Source organism: Nanorana parkeri, unplaced genomic scaffold (assembly GCF_000935625.1).
Source record: "Nanorana parkeri isolate BGI_ZX_2015 unplaced genomic scaffold, ASM93562v1 scaffold381, whole genome shotgun sequence".
Classification (NCBI taxonomy): Eukaryota; Metazoa; Chordata; class Amphibia; order Anura; family Dicroglossidae; genus Nanorana; species Nanorana parkeri.
The window spans coordinates 797,400-813,942 of NW_017306649.1; the positions used below are offsets into that span (position 1 = coordinate 797,400).

General features: G+C 44.9%; 1 protein-coding gene across 1 annotated transcript in view; it reads right to left on the reverse strand.

Annotated features, from left to right (window-relative positions):
• The window catches only part of TDRD3 (tudor domain containing 3), a 250,463-nt gene that overhangs the window by 143,233 nt on the left and 90,687 nt on the right, over positions 1-16,543 (reverse strand). The window contains exon 3 of the mRNA XM_018559203.1: positions 11,634-11,699. Within this exon, the coding sequence (XP_018414705.1) occupies positions 11,634-11,699 (66 nt within the window). The remainder of the gene's footprint in view (positions 1-11,633; positions 11,700-16,543) is intronic.

Genomic DNA, 16,543 nt, shown 5'->3' on the forward strand with positions numbered 1-16,543 from the left:
GGAAATACGCCAAGGTGGGAACGAGACCATTGAATACAATGGGATTTATATTTTTGAGCGTTTTGTAGAGCGTACGTCGAGCGTAGAACGCGCTACAAAACGTTCAGGTGTGAACGAGGGCTAATAGTCCCATGCACTTTGTTTTTCTATCTGACCTGTCCCACATAGTGCTTATGCCAGTTATCCGTTCTAAAAGGCAATTTCCGATTATTACAGTTATTTAGTTCTTTAGTGTGCATATCTATTGGGAATATTGCCTACCTGCATGCTTTGGTTACTTACAACTGTAATAGGACTTTATTGTTTCCGCTTTTATTCTGTTCTACCTCTGTATTACCAAATTCTTAATAAACATGTACCTGCTAAAAAAAAAAAAAAAAAAAGCTAAGCACTTATGACCTTCTGAAACTTGTTACAGTCCCATAAGACATTGTCAGTGATTATTGATTTGGAAGCATTGTTTGTATTGAATGGGCCAATCTAAACATGCTCTATGATCATCCAAGTATACCCAGTCCGTAGACTAATGCATCTCTTAGCCATTTATGAAATGCCTGTAAAGTAATTTTCATGCGAACTGGGACAGTTAACGTTACGATATTGCAGTTTAACGTAAGCAGCGTTTAACTGATTATTGAAAGCTGTAGGAGGAAAGAAGGTCTAAGAAAAAGAAAAAAACAATGCGACACTCAGGAATCAAAGTAGTGAGCTTCCTAGGAAGGAAAAATTCATGAGCAGCCAGCCTCTTTGAACATACTAAGAGAAAGCATTTCCATAATATAAAACGTATATAAAACGTGGGTAGTCATTGTGATCTGTTAGGCGGAATACATTACTTTTAGCACAGAGGAGGTAAATTCGGAGTGGCTAGTCCACAAACTGCATTGTGTCATCCTACCATAAAATGAACAAAAAGATAATGACAGTCAATAATCTGCACCCACCTATCTGTAAAGGATTATAAAATCGATACTTTAAAGCCTCATTCACACTGGCAGTGTCAAACCTGCGTTTATATGAGTTTAGAGCACATTTCTGAATGTATATAAATGCACGCAATTGATTTTAATGATATCATGCAGAATTTACATTTACCAATGTTTAGCTGTATTCAGTTTAGTTGTGTTTAAAGAAAACAGAATTCTGTGTGTCCAGGATGCGATTAGAAACCCTAAACGCAAGTAAATGCATCTAAAAGTGACTTCAAGCAGGAACATTTCAATGCAGGAAATATTGATCTGGAAGGCATATGATATGTTTATACTTCCCAGAATTTCTCCTGTGTTTAGAAAAGCAAAATGCAGGAGTGCCAGTGTGAATAAAACCAAAGACCCACAGGAGCCTGACAGCAAAATATCTATAGATATAGATATATCTATAGATATAGATATATCTATATATATCCCTGTAGATATATCCCTGTTTATAACTTTCTTGTTCAGGCTCCAAACTCAGTTTTTGGTGGAAGCAAATTTCCAGTTTATCCACCATCACTTAATCTTCTTTAAAAGGAAAATACAGTCTTTAATTTTATTTTGCTTGTTTTGGCATACTGCAAAAAAACCTTAACGTGTTAATCTTATTAACCACTTCAGGACTGCAATACGTATATATATAAAAACAGCACAGTCCTGAAGTGGTAATAAGCGGCCCAATCATTTGTAAGTAAGTGGCAGGTGTCTGCAGCTAGATGAGAGGGAGTTTAGCCCATTTCCAATAGCTGATTTACTCTTTAATCACTGAAACCAGATGTGATGAGGATTTTGTCACCTACGGTTTCAGCATCTCATTTCTCTGGCTGCTGTGGCAAAAGAAGAAACTTGCGAATCACAATCTGTGTTTCATCAGCTTCTTTGGGGTTCATAAGTGACATTAGGGTTCTAATAGACTCCTAATGTCTCCATAAAGAGGACCTGTCAATGCATCTGTGCTATCACATAGGGGACTTGTTAATGCCTTATGTGATAGAAATAAAGTTCTATCACATAATGCCTTATGTGATAGAAATAAAGTTAAGTGTAAAAAAATAAAAAGTTAAAGAAAATAAAAATAAAAAATATATATTTATTGAAACACAAATATGCAATGGGTACCACTACGTGCAAAAAGAACTGTGCCACATGTAACATACCACCACAACCATCAGAGTGAGAGCAATAATTCTAGGACCATCTCTCCCTGCTAACACTAAATTAATGGGTGATAATGGCTTTTAAAGTGTTGCGTATGGTCAACTTTGCGTACTGTATTTTTTTACCAATTCACGGGTGCACACAATTTTAAGGGTTGACATGTTTGGTATCGATTTACCTGGCATGACCCGATCTTTTATATATTTTTTTTTTGTTCAATAGGTTTTTATTGGCATATAAAAGTAGAAAAGCAAAACTTATACATCATTTACAGGTGGTATTATACATATTACAGGCTTTGAGTATTGGCAACACTTAATGTCTAATACAGGGGCACCTTGTATTGGCTATATCCATTGCAACCTGCGCAGAGCTCTTTGCGGTCGGATGCCAATGATCACCATCTGATGGATGGATGAGCCAGTCGAACCGAGCCGACTGGCCTTTACCAAGTTTTTGGAGAAGTGGTAGAAGAAGAGTATGGAAAAGAAGGCGAGAGATAGTAGGAGGGTGGGCTGCTATACAGTCCTAGTAAGGAGGGGAACAATTGTAAGGTCACATGTAGGGGAAGGGGAGGTAGGGTGGAAGGGTAGGGATGAGGTAAAGGGAAGTGGAGGACAGTGACGCCCAGGCACATTGCGTGGCATGGAGCACGCAATAGCGAAGATTGGGATTCCAGGTCATGTGTCAAACAAGGTCCTATCAAAGTCTGGTGGGAAAAAATTGGCAACCCATGGTTCCCATACCCTATTGAACTTAGGTAGGCTATCGAGTAGTTTTGCAGTCAGCTTCTCGTTGATCATAGTTCAGTAGATCCTATTTTTTACTGCTGTGATACTCAGGGTGTTTGAGAGCCAGGCATGGGCTATAACCTGTTTTGCCGCCGTGAGGATATGGGTGAGGAGTCGGAATTCATTTTTAGATATGTCAGGTGGTCTAACATTCAGCAAAGCTTCTGCTGGGGTCAGGTGTACATTTCACCCGGTAAGGGTACCAAGTATCGTGTCCACCTGTAACCAGAGCCTTTGGGCTATTGGGCAGTTCCACCATATATGGAGATAGTCCCCCCTTGCTAAGCAACCTCGGAAGCAATTTGGTGAGCTACCTGGGGTAACATGGGCCAGACGACTGGGCACCATATACCATCTATAAAAGGACCTTATAGTTAGTTTCTACTGCAGACGCATTGCGGGAACAGGAGGATGTGGTGGCCCATATCTGTTCCCATGGGATTTCGTCAACCGCCATCCCCAGGTCAGTGGCCCAGCCGTGCATGTACTTGTGGTTCGTGGGGGCACCTTTGAAAATGAGGCATGCGTATATTAGGGAGATCAGGCCCGGCGAGTGAGGATCGTCTCTACAGCTTCTCTCAAAATCTGACAGCAGAGGACATCCTACCGGGAAGCGAATTGTGGTGGTAACTAAGTGTTTTATTTGCAGGTACCTGAAGATTTCGCTCCCCAGTAGGTGGTAGGTAGTCCTTAGATGGGGGAATGTGTGGAAACCCGTGGGGGAGATAAGCTTGTGGATCTGTGTAGCGCCCGCTTTATCCCAATGTCGATAGGACTGAGCCGACTCTACGGCCACGAAATGGAATCAAACGCCTTGCTAATATCAAGGGACAGGAGCATGGAGGGAACCTGCCGCTTCCTCGCCAATTGGATGAGTAGTGCTATCTTACGGATGTTTTCGCTCGCCTGGCAGGTGGGCATAAATCCCACTTGGTCTTTGTGGATCAGGTTACCTATTCCCGAGTTCAGCCGGGAGGCCAGTATTTTGGCCAGGAGCTTGACATCTATATTAAGGAGAGAGATGGGCCGGAAGTTTGAGGGGGCAGAGTTATCTGTGTCAGGTTTGGGGAGCATAACAACCGTAGCGGCCAGGGATTCAGGGCGTAGTAAGTTACCTGTGCTGATGGAGTTGAAAGCTTCTCGCATTAGTGGTACTAGTATGTCGGTGTAGTTCTTGTAGTAGGTAGCGGTCTATCCGTCCGGTCCTGGTTTCTTGGAGATTTTCAGTGATTTTATGGCCTGCGTCAGTTCTGGGTCGGTGATGGGTTCCTCCAAAACGGCGCGAAAGGCGTCCGATATGGGGGGCAGCGACAGGTCAGATAGTAAGGGATGGTCGGGTACTGGAGTAGAGGAGGGAGTGGGGGAATATAGGTCCGAAAGGAAGGAGTGGAACATGTCCACTATCTTGGCCGGGTTGCTAGTGTGAGAGGCCCCCGATACTCTGAGTCTGTAAGGCTGCGACGTGGGGTCCGTTTTGCGTAACCTTGAGGCTAGAAGGGAGTCAGGCTTGTTCGCTTTAAGATAGAAGAGATGTTTCGTGCGCCTGAGTGCATTCTCCGCTCTATAGGTTAAATGCAGATTTAAGTTCAGGCGCGCAATGTCCAGATCCTTTTTACGCTGTATGGTCGGTTGGCGTTGGTGAACAGACGAGCAATCTTGAAAGGCTCGTTCGAGGGAATGGAGGCGGGCAGTGTATGTCTTCTTGAAGATAGAGGCGATTTTGATGCAGTGTCCCCGCATCACCGCCTTGTGGGCCTCCCAAACCGTCAGTGTGTCTGTGCCCGGGACACAGTTTAGGCTAACGTAATCCATAAGGTGGTAGCGGAGGGTGGCCTTCAATGAGGAGTCAGAGAATAGGGAGTCATTAAAGGACCATGAAGGGGTGGTGCCACTAGCTAACAGCGAGGTTAGGGAGATCACGACGGCTGAATGATCTGACCAGGAGATAGGGATGATACGGGCATCAGTAAGTGAGGATAGTAGGGGATGTGCCAAAAATATGTGGTCTATCCGGGAAAATGAGTTATGGGGATTAGAATAGAATGTGTAGTCGCGTTCGGTGGGGTGCAGTTCACGCCAGCTGTCTATGAGCGAATTGCGGGCTAAGAGGGAGCGCAGAGCAATAGAGCAGGTGTTAGGGGTGGAGGAGGAGTCCGACCTATCGAGAAAAGGAAACAGTACTGAGTTAGTGTCCCCGCAAAGTATTAGGGTGCCTTTTTGGTGTTGTGAGATCAGTTGTGGTAGGTGTGTGAAAAACGGGAATTGGTTCGTATTGGGTGCATAGTACGTAACAATGGTTACCTCTGTATCGTGTAGCGTTCCGGTGAGGAGAAGGTACCTCCCCGCCGGGTCCCTGATCTCCCCTGTACACAGAAACTGGGCCGCTCCTGTGAAAGAAATGAGGACTCCCCTATGTTTCGTGCTGGCGCTGGCTAAATAGACCTGGGGGTAGCGGCGACCAAAGTATGAAGGGGTGGATCTGCTGGAGAAGTGAGTCTCCTGCAGACAGACCACATCTGCCCCCAGGTAACGAAACTGGCGAAACGCTGTTGTCCTTTTGTGTGGCGAATTAAAGCCCTTCACTTTGAGGGTAAGGATACGTACCGGTCTCATGGTGGAAGCCAGGAGTGGTAGCTCAGTAAAGTGCATCCACCGAGTGGAAATTTAACGTATGCCGGCGCACTGTCACTCAAATTCCGGGGGTGGGAGGGAGGAGTGAGAGGGGGAGCAGGGGTGCAGCTAGAAAATGAAGCAAGAAGTAGAGAAAAAAGATAATTAGACATAACAATAAACACGTTAACATTGCTATTAGCAAGTCCAGTAAGGCCTAGGGGGGTTCCAAAATGAACCCAAACAGGCTTGGGCCCTCGGGCGGAAACATCCAACAAACAACGGCCCATACAGGGGTCACAAAACCTCTATTACTACTAAGCTATAGAACATAAATGGTTTGTCTTTGGTGAAAATAAGCGTGACATGACCCAGGTTAGGGGGGGTTTACGACTGTGAAAGCAATGAGGACTCCCCTATGTTTCGTGCTGGCGCTGGCTAAATAGACCTGGGGGTAGCGGCGACCAAAGTATGAAGGGGTGGATCTGCTGGAGAAGTGAGTCTCCTGCAGACAGACCACATCTGCCCCCAGGTAACGAAACTGGCGAAACGCTGTTGTCCTTTTGTGTGGCGAATTAAAGCCCTTCACTTTGAGGGTAAGGATACGTACCGGTCTCATGGTGGAAGCCAGGAGTGGTAGCTCAGTAAAGTGCATCCACCGAGTGGAAATTTAATGTATGCCGGCGCACTGTCACTCAAATTCCGGGGGTGGGAGGGAGGAGGGAGAGGGGGAGCAGGGGTGCAGCTAGAGAAAGAAGCAAGAAGGAGAGAAAAAAGATAATTAGACATAACAATAAACACGTTAACATTGCTATCAGCAAGTCCAGTAAGGCCTAGGGGGGTTCCAAAATGAACCCAAACAGGCTTGGGCCCTCGGGCGGAAACATCCAACAAACAACGGCCCATACAGGGGTCACAAAACCTCTATTACTACTAAGCTATAGAACATAAATGGTTTGTCTTTGGTGAAAATAAGCGTGACATGACCCAGGTTAGGGGGGGTTTACGGGTTCTGGGGTAGGGAAGGATTGGCGGGTGGTGGAGTCCCCTGAGGGATGCATGGGGAGGAGTGGGAGAGGAGGGAGGTACTGGAAGGTAGGGGGAAAGAGAGAAAAAAAAAAGGGGGGGGGCGGGTTGGGGGGAAGGGGGGGAAGGGAGAGGGTAAGAATGGGTAGGAGACGGAAGAGGTGGGGTGAGGAGAAGGCAATTGAGAGGCATCCCCACATCCCAAACCGCCATGACCCCGTATGGTGTCACTAGTTCCCCCAGACAAACAACTAGCAGCTGCGTATGTCTATCCCCACAGTGTAGCGACAGGAGTAAGTGCTCAGCTGGGCAACCACAGCATCAGGAAAGGGTCCAGTCTCCCCAGCCACGAGTCCCCGTGGACATGAGAGTTCAGCACCGCAGGGGAAACCCCAGTCATGATGCTGGGGTGCAGTTGTTAAGACTATGCATGTCATACGGTTCCAAAAGCATCTAAACATAGGCTAAGAGACAGTTAGACCCACTATTAAGGTACAGTGTTTGTCAAAGAAACAGCAGTAATAACAAGGGTGAAAGGGCTCACTGTTATAGATCCGACACGAGCGGGTCTGTCCTGTATTCATGGACAGTCTGGGAGGTTGCCGCGACCGCAGTTCAGATGGCTTCGGAAGACATGGGTAGCTGTAGGGGGAGGAAGACAAATGTGGGGAACGTATAGTGATATGCAGGGGTTTGGGGGATGACGAATGAGGAGAAAACGGGGGAAGGTGTTCGGGTAGTCTCACGTTTGCAATGTTGAAGCGTAGTTGGCGATCAAACCGGCAGTCATTTTGAACCAGACTGTGGGGGAAAACAAATCAAGGGGCAATATGCTCCGTGGGTATCACCATTGGGGTATCAGGAGTCTCACCCAGCATGGTCAGATTCGGATCCAGAGGCTCGGTTTCTTCGTCAGCGGGACGGTGAGCGAGCCCTCCTCGGAAGGGCCAAGGCAGGAGTCAGCGGTAGTCGGGTCGGCTGCGACAGGTCGGCAGGTCAGCCGCCTGCTCCGGAAGGCTCAGGGTATTCAGGTGGTGCTGCATCTCTTCCAGCGTTATGCCTGAGTAGGTGCGACCGTTGAGTACGAAGGATAGTCGGAAGGGGAAGCCCCAGCTGTATGGGATGTTACGAGCTTGCAGAACCCGCAGGACCGGTTTCATCTCCCTCCGCTTGGTGATAGTGGATGGGGCCAGGTCCGCAAACACTTGATAGTCGTACCCCTGGAATGTCAGTGGGGACCTATTCCGTGTCGCCTGCAGAATGCTTTCCCTGGTGCGGAAGTATAAAAATTTAACGACCACATCTCTGGGGGGGCCCGATACAGGTTTCTTGGCAAGGGCCCTATGGATCCTCTCAAACTCAAGCCTTTCAAACGGGTAAGAGGGTAGGAGCTCCTGCAGGAGGGCGGTGACGGTAGCTTGTAGGTCGGTTACCGTTTCAGGGATCCCTCGGAAGCGAAGATTGGACCTCCGGGAGCGATTCTCCAGGTCCTCCAGCTTGTAATGGAGAGTTAGATTTTCATCCCTCAGGGAATCAAAGTCGCGGGCATAGGTGTCAAGCGTTGCTGAAGCGTCGTCCATTCGGGCCTCCAGGTCCGCTGTATGATGACCTAGGTCCCTGATTTCTTTGGTCAACCGCTCCGTTATTTGTTTGGACGTGGTCTGCAGGGCTTTGTTCAGCATTTTGTCTATGCGAGCTAAGAGTTCCTTGTGGTCAGGGGTGACTCGGGTAGGAGACGGGGAACTGGCTCGGCTTTCTCCTTCCTCATCCCCTCGTGGTGTAGAGGCCTCCCGGGTGAAGGGAGAGGCGCGAAGCCCGGCCAGCGTCATCTTAAGGGCCGCCCCAGCCAATGCATCCTTGATGTTCGGAGGCTTCTGCCTTGTTTTGGAGCCCGGGCGCGACATGGTTCTAACTCCCTAGGCGTGGAGGGTATTGTCTGGCGATCAGTCTGGAAGGCTGTAGAGGCTATTCGGGTCCCGGCAGGTACGGAGCCGATCTAAAACGCGTCCGTCCTAGCTCGTCGCGCACATGCGCCCCCCTATATATTTTTTTTTAACTGTAAATTTTTACGAGTCAAAAGAGTGCATACAGGTTGCCTAAAAAGCACAATATGCAATATTTTCGTATTAAAGCAATTAAACAAGGGTAAGGTACCAATCTGATGGAGCAAAATGTGGATGTGCATTATGGAAGATAAAGCTTATGTGTAGTATGGTACTTCTGATATACAGAGTAAAGTACCAGAGGTATCTAGAATAGAGCAGTGATCATGTTTCAATTAGGGCAAAATATTTCAGAGGCTATAGGGGATATCCAGTAGTGGGCCATGAATCTATGCCTATTCCCAAAAGAACAGGAGCAGAATTAGGATCATAGGGAATAAGAACAACAGAGGTGGAAGACTCCTTTCCAGCATGACGTTAGTTTGTCACAGAACCACCAGATATGAGAATGGGATCCTACTTGCCCACAGAGTCTCCAGCATAAAAGCGAGGTTGTGGGGAAATGTTTGCTTGTCTCAGAGGAGTGTAGTGCCATATCTGGAAGAGCTTCTGTGCAGATTCTCATTGGTTTATGCATTGAGGATTTAGAGGACCAGTTGATGGCGTAACACCATTGTTTGGTGGAAATCGACAGCTGTAGCTCTCTCTCTCTCACACCAAACCATTGAAGGTTGCTTTTCTGTGGGGTTCAGAGTTAAAAGTAGATTATAAAAGAAGGAGAAGCCTCTATGAGCATGAGTCCGGTTTGTAAAGTGGGAAAGAGTATCCCTGATAGAGGAATTGTCCTTTAAGCGGAGAGAGGAGAGGTAGTGTCGAACCCTGAGAAATTTGGAAAAGTCTTTAAGGAGGGACAATATAAGTTTCGGTTAAATGCTCAAAAGAAACTACAGAGTCATTGAGGTATAAATCACCGATATTGGCACAGGGATTTTGTTTAAGGTTCATGTGTAGAATGACAGATTCCGTCTTTTTCCATTGTTTCTCTGATGAGGAGTTCCCGATCTTTTATAGTTTTAAAAGGGGGTATTATATTGTGCTTGTGTGCACTAAAATTAATTTTAGTGTGTTTTATACCAAAAATATTGATATTGATATGATAAATATTTGCTCAAATATTGTGACATAAAAATTGCAACTAGCATTTTTTTTATTCTACAGGGCCTCTGCTTTCAGAAGATGTATAATTGTTTGGGGGCATTAAGCCGTTTTCTAGCCAAAAATTCAGATGTTATCATGTGTGCAAGAATTAAGAAGTTGTTCCGGACATAAAGTGGTTAAAGGTGTTTTAAGGTCACAGCTTATAACCTTCTGGCTTCCATCAGAAAGTAAAGAGGATATTATCAACGGCATGGACAGTACGGTAGGCGAGTATCTCTACCTATATAATATACTCGATCTCCTTTAAATACATACCCCTTGGTCTCAGAGGTATTCAGGGAAGACTCACATTTATTTACCTATACTGCCACGACTTTCTGCATAATTATATCCACAAGTACTAAATGGCAGAATGAGATACTTTATATCTGCCTTCCAAAACACAGCAACTGATGTGGGACACCATGTTGCAATAAAAAGAACCAAAAGTGTGAACAGATACACCGAGTCTAAAAATCAATTAGAAGGAAATCCTCTCCGCTTCTTCCTGATACAAGAACCTATTTATTTTGGCAGCTGTTGCCACTCAGATACGAAATCGTATTATCTACCTTTAAGGATATCACGAACGGGATCAAGTGCAAGCCCCAGCAAGGTTGCGAATACCTCCTCCATTTGAATTACAGCCTATATGGGGTTAAACTTTTTGGTGGGATATTACATACATTTGTATATACTATTTATCGCTAATGTATTATCTTGGTATCCATGTGCCTAGTAATAAGGACCTATTCCGTTATCCAGTTGTATTGTATGAGGTTTACGTTCAGCATTCTGTCTTGCTTTTAATTGTGTTTACAGTGGTCTGATGGCTGTGTTTATATTTTTATACATTCATGTTAAATAAACTTTTTTCACTAAAGTACGCTGTCTGTCCCGATCTATCGTTAACCTCTAGAACTGGCCATACTACCTAGGTATATAGCCAGTTCAATCCCGCTTGTACATGTGTTGTTGTTGTTCATCTGAGGTTGTATTTACCTAATTTAAGGACCAGATGAGTTTTATTATATCCTGATAATTAAAACCATAGAATTCAAAGCGGGCGTACTTTCTTTTCCACATGATTGTAAAAGAGGAAAAAAAAAAGTGTAAAAGCTTTAGTTTTCCCTTAAGCCAGAAGTAGATCTAAATGTCTAATCTAAAAGAAAGATTTTAACTAACCAGCAAAGCACAAAGAGGAACTAGATGGGAAGACGGCAGTGATTAAATTCTCAGTTTTAATATATCTGTGTGACTTTTAAAAGCTCTAACCAGCGGTGGTGATTAAACCACAAAATCCCATAAAATGGAAAAGCGAAAAAGAAGCTCAGCTAGCGACTTTAAAAGAGAACTGCACTACGAAATGGCATCTATTTCATTATAAAACCTGGTTTCAACATGGCTCTACATATACACAGTGTGGCCTGCTTCAGCAGTCCCTCCTGCCCCTCTGCTAATTAAGGAAGATGGTACACTTGTCATGAATCCAGTCAAACACTGCAGTACCAGCTGATAAACAAACAGAAACAGCTGGTAACTTGCAGCACACGCTGAAACCTCTCGCCGCCAGTCAGGTTTGATTTACTTCAAAAACTAAATCTTCTCAGAAGCATGAATAAAACACTGGTGTGCATCTTCCATCAGCTAGGCACAAACACAAGGGATGGAGGCAGAACATAATCAGTTCAAGTGAAAGCTGCTACACTTGCGACACAGAAGAGGTCAAAAGCAGTGGCATGCAATTTTAACACAATTCGTTTCATAAACTCCCTGGAGGAATGACCTCATACAAAGTGTCTCGATTTTATAGGGAGGAAACAAAAACAAAAAAAAGATGAAAAACAAAGATGCAGTTCCCCAGAAGTAAAGCGCAGCTATGACAAGGAGACTATGAAAACAAGTAACTGACAAAAAGCTACAACCCTCGTTACCTTCTCTACTTTTCCTCCGTTGATGTCGCTAGGGAGAAATTTCTTTCCAATTGTTCTAAGATCTGTCTGGAAAAAAAATACAAATACAAATAAATATATAGTAGCATTTTGCTTTTGAGTACTCAAAAATGGGAAAGCAACATGTATAGAAAAACATATCTGCAATAAATGTGTACAATTGTGCATATTCACTCCATCCCATATAGAGGAGGCAGTAACCAAAATCTCTGCAAATGGTAGAACTGCTGTAATTCATTTCTACAGCAACAGAGAGGCTCTGTGCCTTAATGTGACACTAAACTCAGGAGTTAAATCTTTACAAATGCAGTCACGTACCCGAACTATAATCAAAAATGTCGCATATTTCTGTATTATTTAAATACTCGGTGTGTGTTGTAAAGTAGCCCTCGCTCTAAACTCGCTCCTTTGATGGATCACAATCTCAATACAAATTAGAAAACTGAATGTGAGATTGTAGTCCATCACGGAAGTGAGCTTGGAGCAGTGGCTACTTTATAAACACACACAGGGACCACGGGGAACAAAAGGAGCCATCGCCCAGAAGGAGGAATAGTGACTGCATGAAAAAATTCCCCTGATTTGTAGTCATCCTACCTCCTCCTAACAGTCCAGCTGGGCATCTAGCTATGTGGAATAGTAATGTCCAGTTCATGAACAAATTGTTCTTTTGAATCGATTCTTTTCAGTGAACTGAATGAATTGATTCATCCAAATTAACTGAAAACTGATTCATTTGAAAGGGTTCAGTGTTGAATCAATAGGAGAGCAGCTCTGCTAATATGATCCTAGAGTGAGAGGTCGGCTTCTGCCAGCCCCTCCCTGCAACCAATCAACCGGCTAACAGTACACTGAGGGGGTTATTCACTAATGAGCCAAAGGATTAAGCCAAACCTTCAGCCGAACCGAAATGAAAGCCGTAGCGCAGGCTGTACCGAAGGCCTGCTGTATGGGCTATTCAAAATAGCCCATACTGGAGCAGAAGAGCTCAGCCGAGCCAAACGCATATGCTTCGGCTCGGCTGAGCTGTACACAGCTGAAGTGGGAGGAAAAGGTCTGCTGAAGCAGACAGTTTTCCCTGCAAAATGTAAACAAATTTAAAAAAAAGCATGGGATTCCCCCCAGAAGCCCGACCACCCACCCGACCACACCTGTAAAAACACCTGTAAAAATGAACAATTGTTAATTTTGACAGGTCCGGTCGGGTCGGCGGGCTTTTGGGGGAAACTCCACACCGTTTAGTTTTTAGTTTTCTTTTGTTTATATATTTTTCATATTGTTTGCTGCCTCTGAGGTAGTGAACAGAATAACCAAGCCGACTGCTGCACAGAAGCATTCAGCTATTCACTCACTGCTGTTCGGCACCTATTAGTATAGGGGCAAACAGCAGTGAATGAACTGCCGAATGCTTGCCTCAGCCGATCCAGATGTTGGATCGGCTGAGGCGAACGCATTCTCCACTTCGGTTCATCCAAACGTGCGGAGGCTGTTCGGCTGAACCGAGGTGAAGTGAAGGGAGCCGAAGCCAGCCGTTCTACAGCTGTTTTTAGCCATACAGAGCTGAAGTGAATAGCTAAACGGGGTTCGGCTCCCTTCACTTTGGGCCGGTTATTCTATCAGCTGCCTTTGGCAGCTTAGTCAATATTGCCCTGAGAATCAGAATTTACAACAGTTCTCAGTCAATAGCACACCAAACACTGAAATAAAGGGAGATGAGAGATGACACATAGAATCTGTATGAGAGGAGATCCTCATTTAGATTGATCCTTTAACCCTTTAGCTTGGGTCAGCTCCGAAGCTTCATTTCAATAGCTTTTTAGCAGGCTCAGCAAGTGAATTCATGAATGGGTTCCATTGAATGAACAGATTCATGTAAAAAGATCAGAAATTCCCATCACTAGTGAGGAATAGCAGCTGCTCTACACAGAGTTCCAGCACCGCCCAGGGAAGGTGGTGTGACATAGTATGGAGCTCCTGGTCTATCAGTAACACAGAGTGGGCAAGTCAGATCAGTAGTCTAAAGCTGCCCACACACCTTACAATTTATCTCCAGATTTGCTGTGGTCAGATGGAAAAGGTGCAACAGATTCCTCCATCTACACTTAACTGTGTGGATGGAGTAATCTCCACCTGGGCCAATCTGTTGCACTTTTTCCATCTGACCACAGAAAATCTGCAGATAAATTGTAAGGTGTATGGGCACCTTAAAGCTGACCATACACTGCTCTATTTTTCCTTCTTCAGCTCTACGGCTGAATGAAAAAAATAGAGCAGATTCCTCCATCAACACTACAAGTGTGTCATTCGAGGAAACCCACTGTATGCATTGTATTCCGACAGCGGCAGTCAGCCACTCATTGGCTACTGGCTCTGATCGTACAAATATTTTCCACCTGGCACTTGAGGTGAGCGTAGGGCGGCATACAGCTGCATACTCCCATAGAGAAGGACAAGGGGCTGCATACTAATCACACGCAGCACCTGTCCTTCCCAGGAGCTGCACGATACGGCCGTGCACGGAGCGCAGAGCTGTACGTGCCGGCCTATTCTCGTGTGAATGAGGCCTAAAAACATACAGAATTTACAATGAAATTTACATTTTAACACATTCAGCAATAAGAAAAAACGACATGCAATAGCCAGTGTGAGTTATAGCTTTGTTTTCCTGGTTCTGATTGGAAGTCACTAAAGCACAAAATTAAGCCAATTGCTCAGCTGAAGCACAAATCGTTTGTACTGCCATGCGATAATTAACATAAGCATCTGGTATCCAGCAGAGAATCATTCCAGCGCTATAGGAGATGAAGTATGATGGGACAAGGGTTATTAAGTACATTACTGCTTTGATCTGTAAACCTGTATTTACATACATTTCAAAGGGAAGAGAATTAGTTGTCCTCTGTAATCTTTTGCTATTAAAACTCAAAAATTTAAACACATATCATCTTTGGACTGTGCCATAAAATAGGATTTTTGTACTCTCCATCAAATCCTTTCTTGGAGTCCATTGATGGACATAGGTAGTCTTTACCTCTAGGTTATACCTCTGCAATGAACAAAGGCAAATATATAACTGCAGGACAGACCCTGCTACTGTTAGCATGCTTCAGTTTGGTAACAAAGCAGTAGCAAGAGCATGATCAAAAAGATGGTTGGGACCTGTGACACTTAATGAAAAAAAATCAAAAATCCTATTTTCTGTCTCATTTATTGAGAGACACAGGAACTATTCACTTTAGGGAAGTCCAAAAGCAGACCTACTGAGGGGTGGGCAACAGCAAACAACTGCTAGCGGCCCCAACATAAACAAATTAAAATGGCCACGTCTGCAACTCAACAGACCAGGCTGAAGAACCAAAGCTGGCACCGGTTCAGGATACAACACCAACTTGCTAATAAAAATGTGGGAGAAAGACCAGGTGGCAACTTAGCATGGGAAAACAATGCCTGATGCCAGAAAGAAATAAAAAAGTACTCACATAATTAGTGAGAAATATCTGAAAGGGGGTGAAGAACCTAGACCCAGAGGCCATAAGCATGAAAACTGATCTTAAACAACTGATCGAAATGGAGTCAGCATGGTCAAATTGGGTAAGTGCATGGGAACACTCCATACAAGAAGGGAAGTGAGATAGATCTATATGCAGGGAAGGGAAACCCTGCCTGGGGTGAAGCTCTAAGGATAACCTTATTAAAAACTCCTGCCTATCCTTGAGTCTCAAAGGTGTCACAGGGTTAGAGATGCTCCTGGCTCCCTAGATCCAACGATGCATCCGAAGTCTGTGAAGGTCAGCAGTCTTATTAGGATGGTGGAATACATTTACCTGGGTCAAATCAGCAAGGACTGAGAAGAAAAGGAAAAGGAAAGACCCCGATCTGGGTGTGTAGATCCCACAAAGTCAGCAGAGCATTTCCTGCTACTGTCAGAGGATTCCTACAACAGAAAACAAATCTTTTGACCAGGGTAAAATGGGGCCCCTATCCAACAGTCCTTGAACATACCTAGGTGTGATGACCGCTCCACTATGTCCAGAAGCAGCCAGGTGGGAAAATCCGAGCTTGAAAATACTGTGTCTGAGATACACACAGTGCAAGTACTAGAACATAAGATAAAATCCAAACTACCTCACAGTAAGAACCCTCACTAGTAGTAGAGGCACATCAGTACCACAACATAGTTCACCTAGCATATTAGGAATGATGTAGGGAGGGACCACATTTTATGGAAATAGGATACAGACCAGGAGAAGAAAAATCTCTGAAGACCGGATCTTACAGAGGGTGGGGGGGACCTCTGCAATCCCAGAACTGTGAGACTGATCCTTCAGGCAAAGAACTACCTGATCCTCAGGGGCAGATATTTTAGTCTGTTCAGAAACTCAACCAACTTAATCTACAGGAAGTACAAGGAAGAGAGAGTCTGGAAAGAGACTGGAGAAACAGGGGTGCCCCGAAAAGGGTAGCTCAATGACACACAACCCTCTTGTAGCAGCTGAGAGACAGATAACTAAGGGACAAGGAGATGAGGGTGAATACACTGTGGGTTCTTTCTGTTGAAACATTCAGGTCTAGACTGCCTGCAGGGGATGAGAAACTTCCACACAGAATCCAGCAGAATAATGGAGACATTAGATAATAGGGAGGACACTGTCCAATTAGTGAGTCTTCAGAGACAGGGCAAGTGCTGAAGGAATGCCAACGACTCTGGACCTGGAAAGTTCTCCACGGCTGACTTGGTAGTGGAGGGAGTCCAGAATGCTTGTACGTGGAGCAGTGTCAGAAGGCCATTTCCAGGCTAGCCTTACAATGTCCAATCCAGGAGGGTCCCAGAGTGGCGCTCCAAAAGCAAAACTGAGCAAAAGATAGCTGCAATCATCGAGATTAGCTATAGC